The sequence below is a fragment of the Aulonocara stuartgranti genome (assembly GCF_965226115.1).
Source record: "Aulonocara stuartgranti genome assembly, chromosome: 15".
In the NCBI taxonomy this organism is placed as follows: Eukaryota; Metazoa; Chordata; class Actinopteri; order Cichliformes; family Cichlidae; genus Aulonocara; species Aulonocara stuartgranti.
Window position 1 is genome coordinate 40,789,633 of NC_138951.1, and position 15,492 is coordinate 40,805,124.

The following is a 15,492-nucleotide window of genomic DNA, read 5'->3' on the forward strand; positions in this document are numbered from 1 at the left end:
GAAACTGATAGAAAACTGAGAGACTCACATATCAAAAAGGCACTTTTAGATTTTAACAATGGGGTTTTCTTTGAGTCTGCAAATGGACTCAAGTTTAAAAACTGGTGTTTGAGCCATGTTGCCCGATCCTCCTCAAAGGCCTTCCTCTGCAAAATGAACCCAAAAAAAGGTTTTAAAAACAGTTCAAGCATCTTACCTGTCATATGCACACAACTTTGCACAAGATGTAAACTAATATTTGTTTTTAATCACCTCGTGGCTCAGTCTGATGGCTGCCTCTGTAAAGTTCTTCCTCTCCCTCTCAAAGATCTTCCTCTGCTCCTCCAGAGTCTTCCACTCGTCCCCGAGGCGCGCCTTCTCTTGAAGCATGTAGCAATTGCTTAGCAGGGATGCGGTTTCCTCATCACATGCAGAGCTTACCTGATGCTATAGGAAAGAAAGGAACGTGGATGAATTAATCAACAATTTATTGATTATTTATAAAACAAAATGAGTTTCAACCAAAACACAAACAACAGTAAGTCAGGTGTTCATTCCAGAGTAACGTGAGAAGTAGCAGACATCTCTGATCCTGTTTTTGGTAAATGTATTTTCCTTTCACTCAACACCGATAAATATTAAAGACACTTTCTCTGTGTGTGTGCAAATTTCAGCTTTTAAATCCACACAACCTCAGGGCTAATTCACCCGTACCTGCAGGAGCTGCTGCTGTGTTTGAATAAAGTCTTTGCACTGCTGGATCTCCAGCTTTAGTCTGTCCATCTCTTCCTCCTGAGTCTCTTGTGGAACAGCATCAGTGTTTTTGCTTTCCACCATCTGAACCAAGGATGCTAAGCAAAAAGCCCAAATAAACATGTCTTATAAATACTGAATTCAACAAGAAGGAACAGTAAGTAAACATCAAACACAAAGTGACAGAGCCGCTGTATATAAAATATTCACACCATTCATTATCTTTTGCTTCCAATCAGCTCATAACATTTCTTGATTTTAACAGACAAAAAAACATAACAGGTCCATGTGTGAATACTGACTTTTAATTCTTTGAGCAATCACAGCAGAGGCTTCAGTTAATAATTTAAACAATTATTTGAATTAGTGAGGAATCGTTGATGTCACAGTATTTTACCCTGGCTGTCCAGTCTTTCCATGTGGCTCTTAAGTCTCCTCCACTGGAGACGAATACTGTTGGTCAGTTTCTCCCGGGCATGAAAGCAATAAAGCTCTACACTTTCCTTACTGGAATCGAACACCTCTTCCTCTTCCTCTTCCTCCTCCGATGTGGCCTGGAGTGAATAAATCAATCAAACATTTTCCAGTCTCCTGGTAGCACATCTAACAAACATTTTTGAACGACTAAGTGAAACAAAGAAGGAGGCTGATTGTTTGAAATTGCGAGGAAATGTCATCAGCGGCTTTAAAATGTGACGGAAGAGTCGCAAAAGAAAAATACAAAGTATACAAAAGGTGATCAAACACTACCTGTACGCCACTGTGTTCAGGTTTGTCGCTTTTCGCAGCTGGTTTTCTTGAACTTAGAATGGACACCATGTCTTTTTTTATCTGCTGCAACACTTTCCTCAGCTCTGCATTTTCCAGCACGAGCTCTCTGTGGCGAGCGTCATAGTCGCTCAGCAGAGTCTTATACATTTCCCCTTCATGCCTTATGAAGAGAAACACAGGTCTCTTATCAGTTAGACAGTTGCGCTCAATTTAAGAGGAAACATCCAAGATTAGTGCCAGCCATGTTTGAGGTTCATGCTGCCAAAAATGTTCATTAGAGTGACCTAGAAAACTGACAAAGGCACTAATCTGCTTCTTGTTTGAGGCTCCAAAGTATAGCGACTAACATAGAGGAGTGTCTCTGATCCAAAAAAGGTTCACCTATGTATCTAGGGTTCTCAGAGTGCCACTGGCCACCCTTACTAAGAGTTTATGCAAGCAACAAAGAAGATTGAGCAGAGGGGTCATTTCTCTAATGCCAACTTTCCACTCTCCAGTCATCTTAGTCACACAGGTCTAGACACCAGTGTCTCTAGGCGAGTGGTTATTGGAGGTTGCTGGTCAATAGGTGAACATAATCACAAAGAGGTATGCAGTGATGCACCTTATGATTAATTTGGTCACTAGCAGATAGCCGCGGTTACTGTAGCTGTCAGGCTGTCTGCAAACACTTGCCAACTACTCACCGAGTGCTAGTTAAACTGTGGAAGGTGCAACACAAACTGGAAACTGAGAATTTTGGCACTCGGAGTAAAGGTTGTGCCTCAACACTGCAACCAGTAAATTTTAAAAAATTGCAACTATTCAAGAATTAGTTGGAGAATATGCATTTTGCCCAGTCTCTAGGATCATGTGACTAAGGCAGTATCAGACTGAACCTCTATAACTTTGACACATACAATCAATCTTCACACTAACAGTTAAATGTTAGTAATTTAACTTGATTCTTTGCAGTCAAAACCCAGATTTGACATATAAAAGAAGTGAACTTACTTTGCTTCTGTCTTTTCAGTTTTCCAAAGGCTTCTCTTCCCATCAGCTCTCCCAATGTTGTTTAATACATCAATGGCTGAAGAGCCCGGAGAACAAATGTGGGAAAATAAGAAATTCTGAGACTTGAAAGGAAAGAAGTTTCACCTCTCACACACAAGACATTGAATTAACTATTGATGCAACGAATGATGTAAAGAGGATTTTACCCTGTTTCTTCTCCTTTTTGTCAACCAGCAGCTGATTCAGTCGTTCCTTCAGTTTGTTAAATTCTCTTTCCTTCCTTTTCATCTCGTGATTGTACTGGCTGGCCCGGCTTGCAATAATGTTCTGAAGCTTTTGAACCTAGGGGATTGTGAATAAAAGAAACTGTGACTTCTAATAAAATTGGCGCCCTTTCTCCTGAAACCCAAATACCAGACCATGAAAGCCAGATTGGTCTCACACTGTCTGTGGCAGCACTTAATAAAAATACCTCTTCTTTTTCATTCTTCAGACAGCTCTGCAAACTTTTTGCTTTCAGCTGCAGCTGCCGTTCTCTCTCAAGAAGTCCCGTGTTTTCTCTTTTAGAGAGTTCGAGCTGCTCCTAAAAAATAATACAATGGGCAGGAACTCAGTAAAAGACCAGAAGTGTTTTGGAGAGCTTAACAAAAGGATGCACATCACAATGTTTTTTCAGAAATAAAAGGAAGAAACAAAACTCTAATGCCAATTCACCAACAGCACGTTGCTTTACCACAGATAATGCTACCTGTGTTTTTCAGGTGAGCTAGTGTACCTTCAGATGAGTGATGGTGAGCTGCAGGTGATCGATACTGCTGCTAGATTTAAGCTGCTCCACTTCCATGCTTTCAAGGGTTCTGAGGCCCCGGCGCTGCAGCTGAATCAGGTCATACATGCAATTTAGCACAGCCACAATATTCAGCTCTGAGCTGTCGCCCGACTCTGTCCAAACTGGTGGGAGGCCAAGAGAAGATATTTCCTTTAAAGGCAGAGCAAAGGGAAAAGTGTGAAGGAGGACTAACACAAATTCTCTCTGTCTTGTGTCCCTGAAAACATTCATTCAAATAAAGATTTTCTTTAAAGGCTAATTTGTTTTAGCAGTACAAGACAAACCCAGGAGACTGCAGTCATGTACACGTTTCAATAGGGCACCTAACATCAGTAACAGCTGTGGTAATGTGCAAGGCTACCAACCTGATTGATGTGTGACAGACATTGTTGCACATTGTGCTCTGTGCAGAAGGTACTGAGCATGTAGGAGTTTCTGTGCAGCAGCAGTGATGATTGGCTAAACTGTCTCAAGGGGGATGCTCCATATTCAACAGACCTGCTGCGACCGTCCTTGACTTGTGGAGAAAGAAAGAAGCCTGTTAAGTATTGTACATTACTCTACGCTGATTCAGTGTCTAACAATACATTTACTAGGTGTCACTAAAAATGGCTTTTATCAATCATATTTATCAATTAAGTGTTCTTTACTGCAAAGCCGAGGTCGACATTGAGAACTGAAGGTACAACACTGCACTGATATATATTCAGTGGCCTTTAAAGACGTCAAAACTCACCCAGGGAGGACTCTGGCATGTTTGCAGTGCAGACCTCAGGCTTTGTCTCTGGATCATCTACTGCATTTGCAGGACAGGCAACGTTTGCCACGGGATCCACCTACGCAGCCTGCTCCTGAAATAGACGATCAGATTAACAGCAGCGATTCAACTCGTCTGGATTACAAGGATTTGGGAGGCAGTGGTGAGAGATGGAGGCATGAAGCTAGAGAGCACGGTCTGAGGATAAGTGATTTATTCACTTATCAGTGGCAACAAGCTACACAGAAAACATCCAGCGCACTCGCAGTTACCCCACAGTGTGTTTATTTAAAACGTTTAGCTTCAAATCTAACAATGTAGCTTTTGTTATCAAACCATTGTCAGTGCAGGCTGAGTATCTAACAGGTTACGGTTTGGGACACAAGAGATCCTCTCATCACAATGTGCTTATCAGCTGATTAGACTAATCCCAGACAGACAACATGCTTGTTTGTCTGCAGGCATTCACGTTCAAAAACATGAATGAAAAAAATTATGTGAGGAAAGCATTTCCTTCTAACAAAATAAACAGTGTGCACTGACACTACTTCAAACATACAACATCCTTTTACAGCGCTTCACAAGACATCAGCTACTGTACCAGAGTGAGACCTAAAAATATTTCTCTTACTCAGACATTTTTCCCTCTTATCACCATCTGTTATGAGAAGTGTGACTTTTAGGGGACCTACCTTTGGTTTCAGTGATACTTAATCAGTCTGCAGAAACAGATGGCAAGCCTTCAGCCACAAAGCCTGAGGAGCATGGGCCCGGCTTATATAGACTACTCAACAAGTACTAACCTTTAGCTCATTAGGTCACCATTCACAAACTGAGTCCTGACAGAATGTGTTTACAGTGTAATGGTGAAATAACATAAAATAGTCACTGAAATTTTAGACCGGAGAACTTGATGGGATCACAGCAGAAACTAAACTAAGCCGCACTGTTTATGTTTACCGGGTGGAAGCTAAAGCTCTCTGTAGTAAATCTTTCCTTCATATAATAGTATAATATAATATAATTAAAAGTTCAGCTACATCCCTTTACAAAATTGGCAGCTATATTAAATTAAAAACATCTCTAAAATTATTTAAATTGGAAATGAAGATTATTGGCCGTTTGAATGAAGGATTTATTACACCATAACTGCGCAGTCGGTGTTCCTAATTATTGGAAACTCAAAAATCCAAGTAAAGTGTCCAGTCACGCATTATTTTAGCTAACGTTAAGGTTTGCCGATGAAATTAAATAAATAAATAAAGCATAATAAAGCAAATGTTATTCGGGTTTCTCACCAGCCGTCAGCGCTAAACTAACGTTGTCCACGGAGCGCTACCACCGCAGAACAGCGAAAACAGAAGCCGGAGGGCTACCACAGCCGGACGAACAAGTTAGGTAGCCTCGACAGTTGGTGTTTTAAATGTTTACATCATGAGGAAACAAAACTCACTTGCCTTACGATACAATTTGACACGTATCTCTCCAATGCAGCTCGCACCGGACCGTCTCCTTAAGCCCCGTCGTTCCTAATGACAGTGTACGCCACCGCAAGCACTCCAAGCATAGCGCTAATTGGCCCACTCGTTGTCTAGCAACCAAACATGGCTTATTGTGATTGGCTCTTGGCGTTTTATCTGCTTCAACAGCAAGTGTTTATTTTATTTATTACACTTATTATAATACACAATGTTAGTGATATATATATATATATATATATATATATATATATATATATATAACATCGGAGATCTCTGTCCAGAAGAGCGCAGTCCTGGGAACAGCTAAGATACTGCGCAGGACCCTCAAGCTCCCAGGCCTCTGGTAGAGGACCCGAGCTTGAAGGATAAACCGCCCGCAGGGGCGCGCTGGGTGTTTTTTTTTATATATATTCATTATTTATTTCATTATTATTTAGTAATTTAGTGTTCAGCAATAAGAGGGAGATTTAATTATAGAAGGAGCACATTTTCGTGAATAGTGGGATTATTCTGTAATCAGATGCATTCACCATCGTACGAACAAAATTATCATATCACATTAACTTTAATGTCTATAGTAAAAGTAGAATTAATACTCCAAATTGTAGTTACAATGATCAAAACGACAAAACAGACATTCTTATATTACAAAAGCAATGTTTGGGTCAGACACTATTTTTGTAACATACCCAATCCTGATTAAGTGTTAATCCTGATTAATAACTAAATAATGATATATATGTTCATCCTATTGCCCTATCTGCATATTTGTTCTCTAAACAGCCTGCAAGGACACAGCCTTTTCACGCACTGGTTTTCTGTAGTTTTAGGAAGCAATCAGTCACTCATTGAAGTTGGGACCTAACTAAAATGCTTTTTAGTTAACTATAGTAACCTGTTGAAAAAGGCAGTTTTGTTAACTAAACTAAAACGTAAAAAAGGCTTTTAAAAATAAAATAAAATATAAAGAAAATATCTTTAGTTTTAGTACTTGTTGGTTTGGTCACCGTGTTATTACAACTAATAATGCCCAATGAGGCATTGATGCACATGTTTATTGAGACTTTGGATGTCTACAAGTCTGTGAGTCAACTGCTTTCAAAAAGTTCTGTGTTTTTATTATAACACCTGTACTGATTTTCATAAATCTGACATAAGCCCTCTAGACAAAAATAAAAGCTAATCATTTAAAAAATAATAATCAGATTTTTTTAACACAGAAACTAATTTAAAAAAAAGTCAAAATGTCAAAAAAAATAAATAAATAAAAATTATTGGAGAATACAAAACTATCACAACTCTTACTTCACATTAACTTTCAAATAGAAGATTCATGCACAACCTTTTCCCTGTTGTATTGAAAGAAAGAAAATGAGAGTGGCTGAATGAGAGAAGAGAGTCATATTGCAGTGTCTCCCCTTTGAATTTTAAATAAAGCCATTAGGATCTGATGGCAGAGAGTAGCAGCTGAGGCTCCATCTGAGTAAGACATCAATGTCAGCTCTTCAGCCCTGTCCCCCGGGACCGAGATGTTAACCACTCCCCGGTAATCATACTGCCACCACCCACATAAAAAGAGGTTTTAGGTTACCATGTGAAAAGAAGCCAGAAATGTACAAGATAATGGGAAATGAGTACAAATATCTGTTACACGCATTTATATTTGGAGTGAAGTTTCCCTGGCTTTATAAATGTGTTTTCTGGTCAGTTTCAAATATGAGAGAGGCTTATCTGTTCTTAGCATCCATTTACCTTCAAAATACAAAAAAAACCAAACAAATGTCATGGTATGCAAGAAATACCACCATAATTAGGTTTAACTTGGGTGGGTTTAGGGATCCTCTTTGTTCATTGAGATGCCACAAAAGATCCAATCACTGCAGCAACGACGCTGCCAGTGGCCAGGAATGTGCTGAAGATCGCCCCCTTCTGGAGTGTTTGTAAATGTATTTCCCCACAGAAATGCACACGCAAGTAAAAGTTGAGAAAGTACTATGAGTCCTGATCAGACTTCACGTATGTGCAGGGTGACTGGATCCCAATAAACTAAGCAAACGCTGTGTTTAGGTAAAAAGAAAGCTGACGTTTGTTCTCGTGGTTTAATTATAGTCTTTATATTATTTTTTATCTGCATGTCAGATTATTTTTATGTACAGTCTGATTTGTGACATGGTGCACAGTAGTTTGTGTGGTGAGACTAACTGTTAAAAGGATGATGGATGTGCTTAAGAGGACCACAGGAGCAGATTGGGGGATCTTCATCTGTGTGTCAGGATTGATCTGAACTGTGGGCCAGACGCGCTCAAGATCCAGTGCCATACTGGGAATCTCTCCTCTCCCACATGATTGATGCCACTTTCTTCAAGGACCCCAGAGACTGCCATGGAGGAACTACAGGAACAGCTCCACTAACAATTAGGCAATCTCTGACAGCAAATTGATAAATTACCCTTTAGATAATAAATCTTTCAGACGTATTATTTTCAAATGAAATAATATCCACTAGGAAACAAGCTCAGTGGACACAACGCTGAAGTAAACAGCATTGTGTCCAATGTTGTGCAGCCATTAGCTTTGGTAGCATACACAGCATTTCACAGCTGACGGTGCTTTCACTCTGTATTTGGAGCAATAACTGTCTCTAATGTTCCACCAGATGGCAGTGAGTACATTTCACTACGTCCTTAAATCTCAATTCAAGTGTTGTTTTTTGTTCATATGCTTCACTGTGAAATGTGCACAGCGGAAATACAAAGTAGTAGTAATACAATATTTTACTGTTCCTAACCACCTATTACATAAATATAAGTTCTGCTGGCCTATATATATTAGTGTGTTCTCTTCTCATAATCCTCATTAAAGCAGTGTGGACCCTTTCCATCTCTCCTCATTGTTTTTCTTACAGTATATCAATCAGTCTTCACTTTCTCTTGAAGAAGATCTAGTGGACTTCCTCCAAGGACACCAGATGTTTCTGTGAGTCTAAAACTCACAGAAACCTGGATTTCTTAAAGATAACAGTCTGTAATTATTTCTAATGTAACTTTCTTTTTACCAGGTTCATCATTGTGTTCACAGGGCTGACTGTGTGGGGGTTCATCTTTTCAGGCATCTTCTTTACATGCTTCGTAGCGTTACCTGGGCTTCGTTGTGACCAACACCCCTTAATGAGCTGCTAAAGTTTTACAGGGAAGAAAACTGAGTGACTTATAACAAATCAAAAGTTATAATTTGCAAAAACATACAGTCATGTGAAAAAGAACGTTTTCATAGGACACTGTGCAATCATCTGAACAACTAAACTCCACAGTTAAATAACTTTTAGAAGAATTCTTAGGAGCCATAACTTGAAGCAGTTGTTTTCTGCATGACTTTACGAGTCTCTCACATCACTGCAGAGGAATTTTCTGCACAGTGCTGCTTTAGTTCAGTCAGCTTTGTGGGCATTTGTTTAGCAGAGCTCTCTTAATTTTCAACAACAACATTTCAGTTTTCAGTCATTCTGTTTTAGATTTGCTGCTGTGTATTGTTCTCTTGCATGACCCACTTTCAGCCACTTTTAGTCTTTAGCTATTGGACAGATAGCCTCATATTTGACTCTAGAATACTTTGGCATACAGAGGAGTTCACGATAGGGTCAAAGACAACAAGGTGTCCAGATCCAGCAGCTGCAAAATCAGCCCAAATCATCACCCCTCCACCACCATGCTTGACAGTTGGAATGAAGTGTTTCTGCTGATGTGCTTTGTTATATTTAGGCCAAATGTGGCGCTGTGCATTAAGGCCAAACATCTCCCTTTGGTTTTGTCCATCCAAAGGACATTGTTCCAGAAGTATTGCGGTTTGTTTGGATGAAACTTGCAAACACAGACCATGCTGCAATGTTCTTTTGAGAGAAAAGAGGCTTTCTCGTGTGAACACTTTCAAGCAAGTCATACCGGTGCAGTCTTTTTCTAACTGTCCTGTCATGAACTTTTCCATTTAACATGTTAACGGAGCCCGAAGAGTCTCAGATGTAGCTCTTGGGTTGAGCACTGCATGGTCTGACCTTGGGGTGAATTTTCTGGGGAGACTGTGACACTGTATCAACACACCGCAATGCTCCGAACCAGAAAACTGTCAGAATCTCTGCTTTTATAAAGGCGCTCATACTTGCTGATAACCAATTAGTCGAGTGTATTTGATTATCAGCAGAAAGCGGCTACCCACCCTCGTAATTCCTGTGCAAACACTCGGGGTAGCGTTAGTTTTTCACAGGACAGCATAGAGCACCGTGAAAACTTTTCACACGACTTTAAAATTACCAGCTGCTTTCTTTGTACAAAAATCATATATTCCCAGCTATATTTGCACATGTTACAGACCTCAAAATAGTGTTTGGGGACTACGACAGTTATTATCTGTCTTCTGCTTTGAGTTCAGGCGGCGGGAGGGGGGGGACGCCACATCCTCAGTCCCTCAGCCTGTTCCTGCTGGTCACAAAACAAAGATCAAAAGGATGCTGAAGGTTGTAATCTAGAGGGCTGTCATACTTGCTGAAATGAGGTCAGAACAAGCTGCAATCACAACTACAGTCAAGGCTACAGAAAAGACACAAAAAAAGAGACAGATTCAGTAACTAAGTCTAAGTCTTCAGCTTAGCTATACGGAGTAACTGCATGATCCAAATACTACAATAATCCAATTTTGCTGCTTTAACTACCACTAACTGCTTATAGTGTGTCTCTCCAAAACACCGATACACATCTGCTGCTGATGTTGTGGAGCTGCTTGCCGGCAGGACCTCTGGAGTTTCGTATATGAGGTTTACATGCCCTAAATTAAAGTTGTCAAATTTCTCCTTTCTGCAGGCACAGAGTCGACAATCTGAGGCCGAACACAGAAAAGCACAAGGGTTCAGTGAAGTAGGACGATGCTGCTGTTGTAGGGTGTGTAGTGCTATGACTCCTATGAGGGCTAAGGTGAGTAAGTGTGACTACTGTAACACAAATTGTGTGTTTTGCCAGTATAATCACGACTCACTGTGTAATTTATGATGACATATTGTTACCTGTTACAGTTTCAAGTGTCTTGTGAAACTTTTTGTGCTGGACATCCTACGGGTGATACCGGTGACAAACAAAAGCCTGCAGGGGAAAAGACATACCAGTACTAGCATTACTGAGAAACCAGTATGAGATGATCTGAGATTTTGACTTTTGCAAGTTTTCTTCCAACCAAAGTTAGCAACACACCCAAACAAACACAAAAATGCCTTCTGCTAGCATTTCATAATGGTAAGATGAGGACATTTTGAAAGGATTTTCAATTTTTTCTCCGGTCATTCAAAACAGTATTAGTATTATTTAGCAGTATTTACTGATTTTAATGACTGAGATTAATTTCTAATATTTCTTATAGCAAAGATCAGTTCACGGATCATTTCCACTATATAGTCTGTATCTGTAGCTAGTACATGATTATTGTTAAACGTAGATTGAAAACATAATAATAGTAAATTATCAGAATATTGTAAATGCGAGTTTTTCCCACTTAAAGCCAGAGTTAATAAGGACGTCATCCTTCAGCAGGACATAAGCCAGGCTTCCACTGGGACAGTGGATTAGCACACAGTCCATGAACATGCACGGACTGGGACTGGTCCAGTTACTTGGCCAAAATAAAATGACATCAGTTATGTCAGCAATTTTTGACAGCATCTCACTATATATCAGGCTGTATGAAGCCTTGTTTGAAGGAAGTGTTGACCCCTGCTGCTTTTACATTGATGTGATCTCCAAATCCTGAGAGGAGTCTAGTGTGCGTGGATGAAAAACGCTCTTATTAAAAGACAAAAGTCACTCATCATCAATATGATTAAAATCTCAGTATGCAAAAGATCAATCAAGGTCTATTATTTCACACTTTGTTCTCTTTCTTTTCTTTTCTCAAAAGAAAGTTAAACTGTTGAGCTTCCAGTAAGTTGTGTTTTCTGTGGAAATGCATGTGTAAGTGTAAACTGCATCTTTGAGACATTTTTACCAAATATTATGATCTTGTAGTTGATGATCCAGCTTTCAGCCCAAAACATCTTCTGTTTCTGGTACTGCAGCCGCTGCAGGAAGGAGAAGAAAAGATAAACATCAACACATGAGTCACATGCATTTATTTGTGTGTCTGTGTGTTTGCATGCATACTTTCAACCGGATTATTCATCCAGAATTGCTACAGGAGCCTCCGGACTAAGACCACCAGGAACCGGAACAGCTTCTTCCCCACAGCTGTCAGACTCCTGAACTCTGCCTCCTGACATCTGACCCACGTTAAACTCATGGACTGAACACACACAACCACCTACACACACACACAATGGACAACTGTACCCTCAAACACACAATAATAACAACATGGACTGAACCACCACTCACAACCACCAGCACTTTATAGCCTCTGTAGGAATTATATCTCACTTATCTTAACTGCACTACTGTATAGCTCTGTGTAAATAATCATTCTGTACATTCGATAATTTTTAATCCTACAACTGTTTGCAACTTGCATAGTTCCCATTTCTGTATAACTATATATCTCAGATTCTGTAAAGTTATTTATTTCATATTTATATCCTGTTCATAGCCTGTACATAGCTTGTACTCACTACAGCCTGTACATACTTATAGTTATAGCATATTCATAACATACTTCATACCGTGTACATTATAACATACCATAATAGACCCATTTCTGTAATATACTTACATATCTATATATATTGTAATATATCTATATCACTAAAGCACTTCTGGATGGATGCAAACTGCATTTCATTGCCCTGTACCTGTGCATGTGCAATGACAATAAAGTTGAATTCTATTCTATTCTATTCTAGTGCACAGCTTGACCATCATGGTTAGGATGAAGCCATTGCTGAATGGGGGGACTGGAAGCCCAAGGCCCACCTTGACACTGATGAAGATTGGGAAGAAAGAGAAGAGGATGATGGATGTGTATCATATTACTACATATAACTACTTTGCACCCAGATAGTTTTTCCACTGGGATCTTTATCTAACCTGGCCCTGCTGCATATAAATGCATCCTAACTTATTTCTGTACCATATTTTGTGTTAACAGGCTACCAAACAACAAGCAACTAATTGCAGTAAAAACACAAGTGGCGTAAACACAAATGCTTCAAAACTGTACTTAAATACAGTCAATGAGTAAATGACTGAGTTTTCTAGCAGTGAATGAAACACGCTGCACGTCGACTACATCCCCATGTTCAGACAAAATCATTTGTTTTTCATGCAACAGACAGAATCTTTACATAAATCTGCATTTAATGTGTTTTTGCTGTAAAAACTGCTGAATAAACATTTAATAAAACTGTGATAGACATTAAAATTACTCCCCCACTTTGTTAAGCATTCCTCTTTAACTGCTCACAAATGCAAATATCTAATCAGCAAATAACATGATAGCAAATCGAGGTATTTAAGCATGCCATCAGTGTCAAAGGTTTCTGCTGAAATCCACCAGAATGAGGAAGAAAGGTGATTTAAGTGACGCTGAATGCTGCGTGGTTGTTGGGATTTTCCCACACGGTCTCTAAGGTATACAGAGATCATCCTGAAACTGATAAAATGTCCAGTGAGAGGGTGAAAATGCTTTCTTGCCAGAGGCCAGAGGAGTAAACCAGACTGGTATGAGATGATAGGAAGGCAGCAGCAATGCAAATAATGCAAATAAAGCAGATGTGCAAAGATCACACCGGGTGCCACTCCTGTCAGATAAGAACAGGAATGTTAGACTCCGTGTCACACAGGCTCACCAAAGAAGGTCGGAAAAATCCCGTCTTGTCTGACGAGTCTTGATTTCAGCTGCAACATTCAGATAGTGGGGTCAGAACTGAGCATAGACAACATGAAAACCTTGATCTTTCATTTTGGTTTCAATGGTTCAGACTGATGGTGGCAGCATGATGGTGTAGGGGATACTTCTCAGTACACTTCAGAGCCCTTTGGACCAGACGACCTTCATTTAAACACCACACCTGGGAATAGTTGCTGACGTGTCTGTCCCTGTACGACCACAGTGTGCCCATGTTTTTATGGCTGCCTCCTTCAGGATAATAAGCCGTGTGGCAAAGCTGAGATAATCTCAGACTGCTTTCTTGAACATGACACTTAAACGGCCTCCACAGCCACCAGTTCTCAATCCAGCAGAGCGCCTTTACGAGGTGGTAGAACAGGAGATTCACGTCATGGATGCGGAGCTGCAAAACCTGGTATGGATGTATAATCATATTAAAAAATATTTTCCCAGAATATTAAAAACGAATCCCGTGACTCAGTAGGTATGACACAATCCAAAGTACACCAGCTTCTAATTTGGTACAAATATGCAGTGAGTCGGCTGTTAGGCGACATGCCTGAGCAAATGAAAACATGTTCTCACACTGTTGCATATCTCTGTGAGCACGTGTGTGTTTTTAAGAGCTGCATTTTGTCAGTAGAAGTAAAAGTAAAATGTCGTCAGTTCTGAAATTCATGTTACACAACGTTACGCCGGTCCACAACACCGGCGTAACATATGCAGCGCTTTTTGTTTGTGCTGCTTTACCTTTGAAGTCCAGTATTTCTGAGTCATCCTTCCTGCTTTGGTTACACTGTGAGTCACTATTTTTACCGCTGTCACACACTCGGTGGTCACACAGTCCTCCTTGGGGGTTTTTTTGTTTTCAACAGACAGTTTGCAGAAGTGCTCCAACAAAATGTGCTTTCACTCCTCTACACTAGTTGTTCAAGTCTGCAGACATGTGGATTCATTCATAAGTATCTTCCACCAGAGCTGCGACATTAGATGAAGTTATGATGCTTTGAAAAGGAATTTAAAAGGTTTTTACACGAAGCATATTCTGGGTGTGCCAGCTGAGACAGAGTCAAAGAGAATTATGTGCTTTATCACTACAATGCTTCCAATCTTGCAGTTTAAGCCGTTCACAGCCGTACACTCGCAGTAAGTCAGTCATTAGAAAGTAAAGAGAAGCACCACACGAGCATTAAGTACCAAATATTTTCAGATGAATCCTGAGGAAGTCAGAGTGAAGAAGATGATGTTTCTGTATTATTTCTCTTGGTTATAAAGGACGTTAACAATGCAAATATCTGTGTGTGTGTGTGTGTGTGTGTGTGTGTGTGTGTGTGTGTTTCTGTCAGTAATATAAATATATGAAATACATTAACAGTTAATTAAACAGGTAATGAAACAGCTCAGCATTGTCATTATGATGTGCGTCACATATTGTTGTGTCAGTTGTGGCCCCTGATACTCGAGCAGTTTGTGCCATTAGCGTTACTCCTGTGTGACAGGCTCACGTTCATGACAGATGCTCGGACGCATTACTAGAAGTGAAAGTTAGCGCGCGGTCAACACGACAGTCTGTGTCGGTTTTTCAAATGCAGAAGCTCCACAAAACCAAACAGAGCTGAAACTCCTCACATGTGATGTTGTTATTGCTTGTTGTAGAGCTTTCGCTGAATAGTCACCTTTTATATAGACGCTGTGAGATTTTTCTAGTATTTGTGTCCAGCTACACAAATGTGTAATTAACACAGGCGCTTTCATTTTTGTCTTTCCCAGCAGCAGCTCTTAAAGTAACAATCACTGATTCAGTGTAATGCCAAGCATGTGTTTGCATACGTATGTGTGTGTTTTGGGCACGGCAGATCTTCACCTGAGCTCGAAAATCCTGTTTGTGACGTTGTATTCGTAGGAGTCTGAAGCTGTAACTGTGTGCATGACACTGAACTCTTCCCCAATAGTTGCTGCTACTCGTGGGTAATGTGAGGCCTGACTTGTGACAACACATGGGTTTGCATTTGCATTCAAACAGTGTAAATATGCTTGAAGGCGGGGATACTATATCCAATATTTGCACATTTCAC

The 15,492-nt window shown here is 40.0% G+C and overlaps 1 protein-coding gene across 4 annotated transcripts in view; it reads right to left on the bottom strand.

Annotated features, from left to right (window-relative positions):
- The window catches only part of LOC309690053 (afadin- and alpha-actinin-binding protein-like), a 7,000-nt gene extending 1,355 nt beyond the window's left edge, over positions 1-5,645 (bottom strand). For 2 of the 4 annotated variants that reach the window (XM_082506903.1, XM_082506900.1), the window contains exons 1-12: positions 5,540-5,645; positions 4,062-4,176; positions 3,691-3,842; positions 3,272-3,475; positions 2,969-3,079; positions 2,703-2,838; positions 2,497-2,572; positions 1,483-1,663; positions 1,130-1,286; positions 694-830; positions 253-426; positions 29-146 (exon numbers count right to left, since the gene is read on the bottom strand). In XM_082506903.1, coding sequence (XP_082363029.1) covers positions 29-146; positions 253-426; positions 694-830; positions 1,130-1,286; positions 1,483-1,663; positions 2,497-2,572; positions 2,703-2,838; positions 2,969-3,079; positions 3,272-3,475; positions 3,691-3,842; positions 4,062-4,080 — 1,465 coding nt within the window. In that variant the 5' untranslated portion in view covers positions 4,081-4,176; positions 5,540-5,645. Of the gene's footprint in view, positions 1-28; positions 147-252; positions 427-693; positions 831-1,129; positions 1,287-1,482; positions 1,664-2,496; positions 2,573-2,702; positions 2,839-2,968; positions 3,080-3,271; positions 3,476-3,690; positions 3,843-4,061; positions 4,177-5,380; positions 5,481-5,535 lie in introns of those variants that run through there. The other 2 variants (XM_082506901.1, XM_082506902.1) reach the window with 2 other exon arrangements.
- Between the last annotated feature and the right edge of the window lie 9,847 nt (positions 5,646-15,492).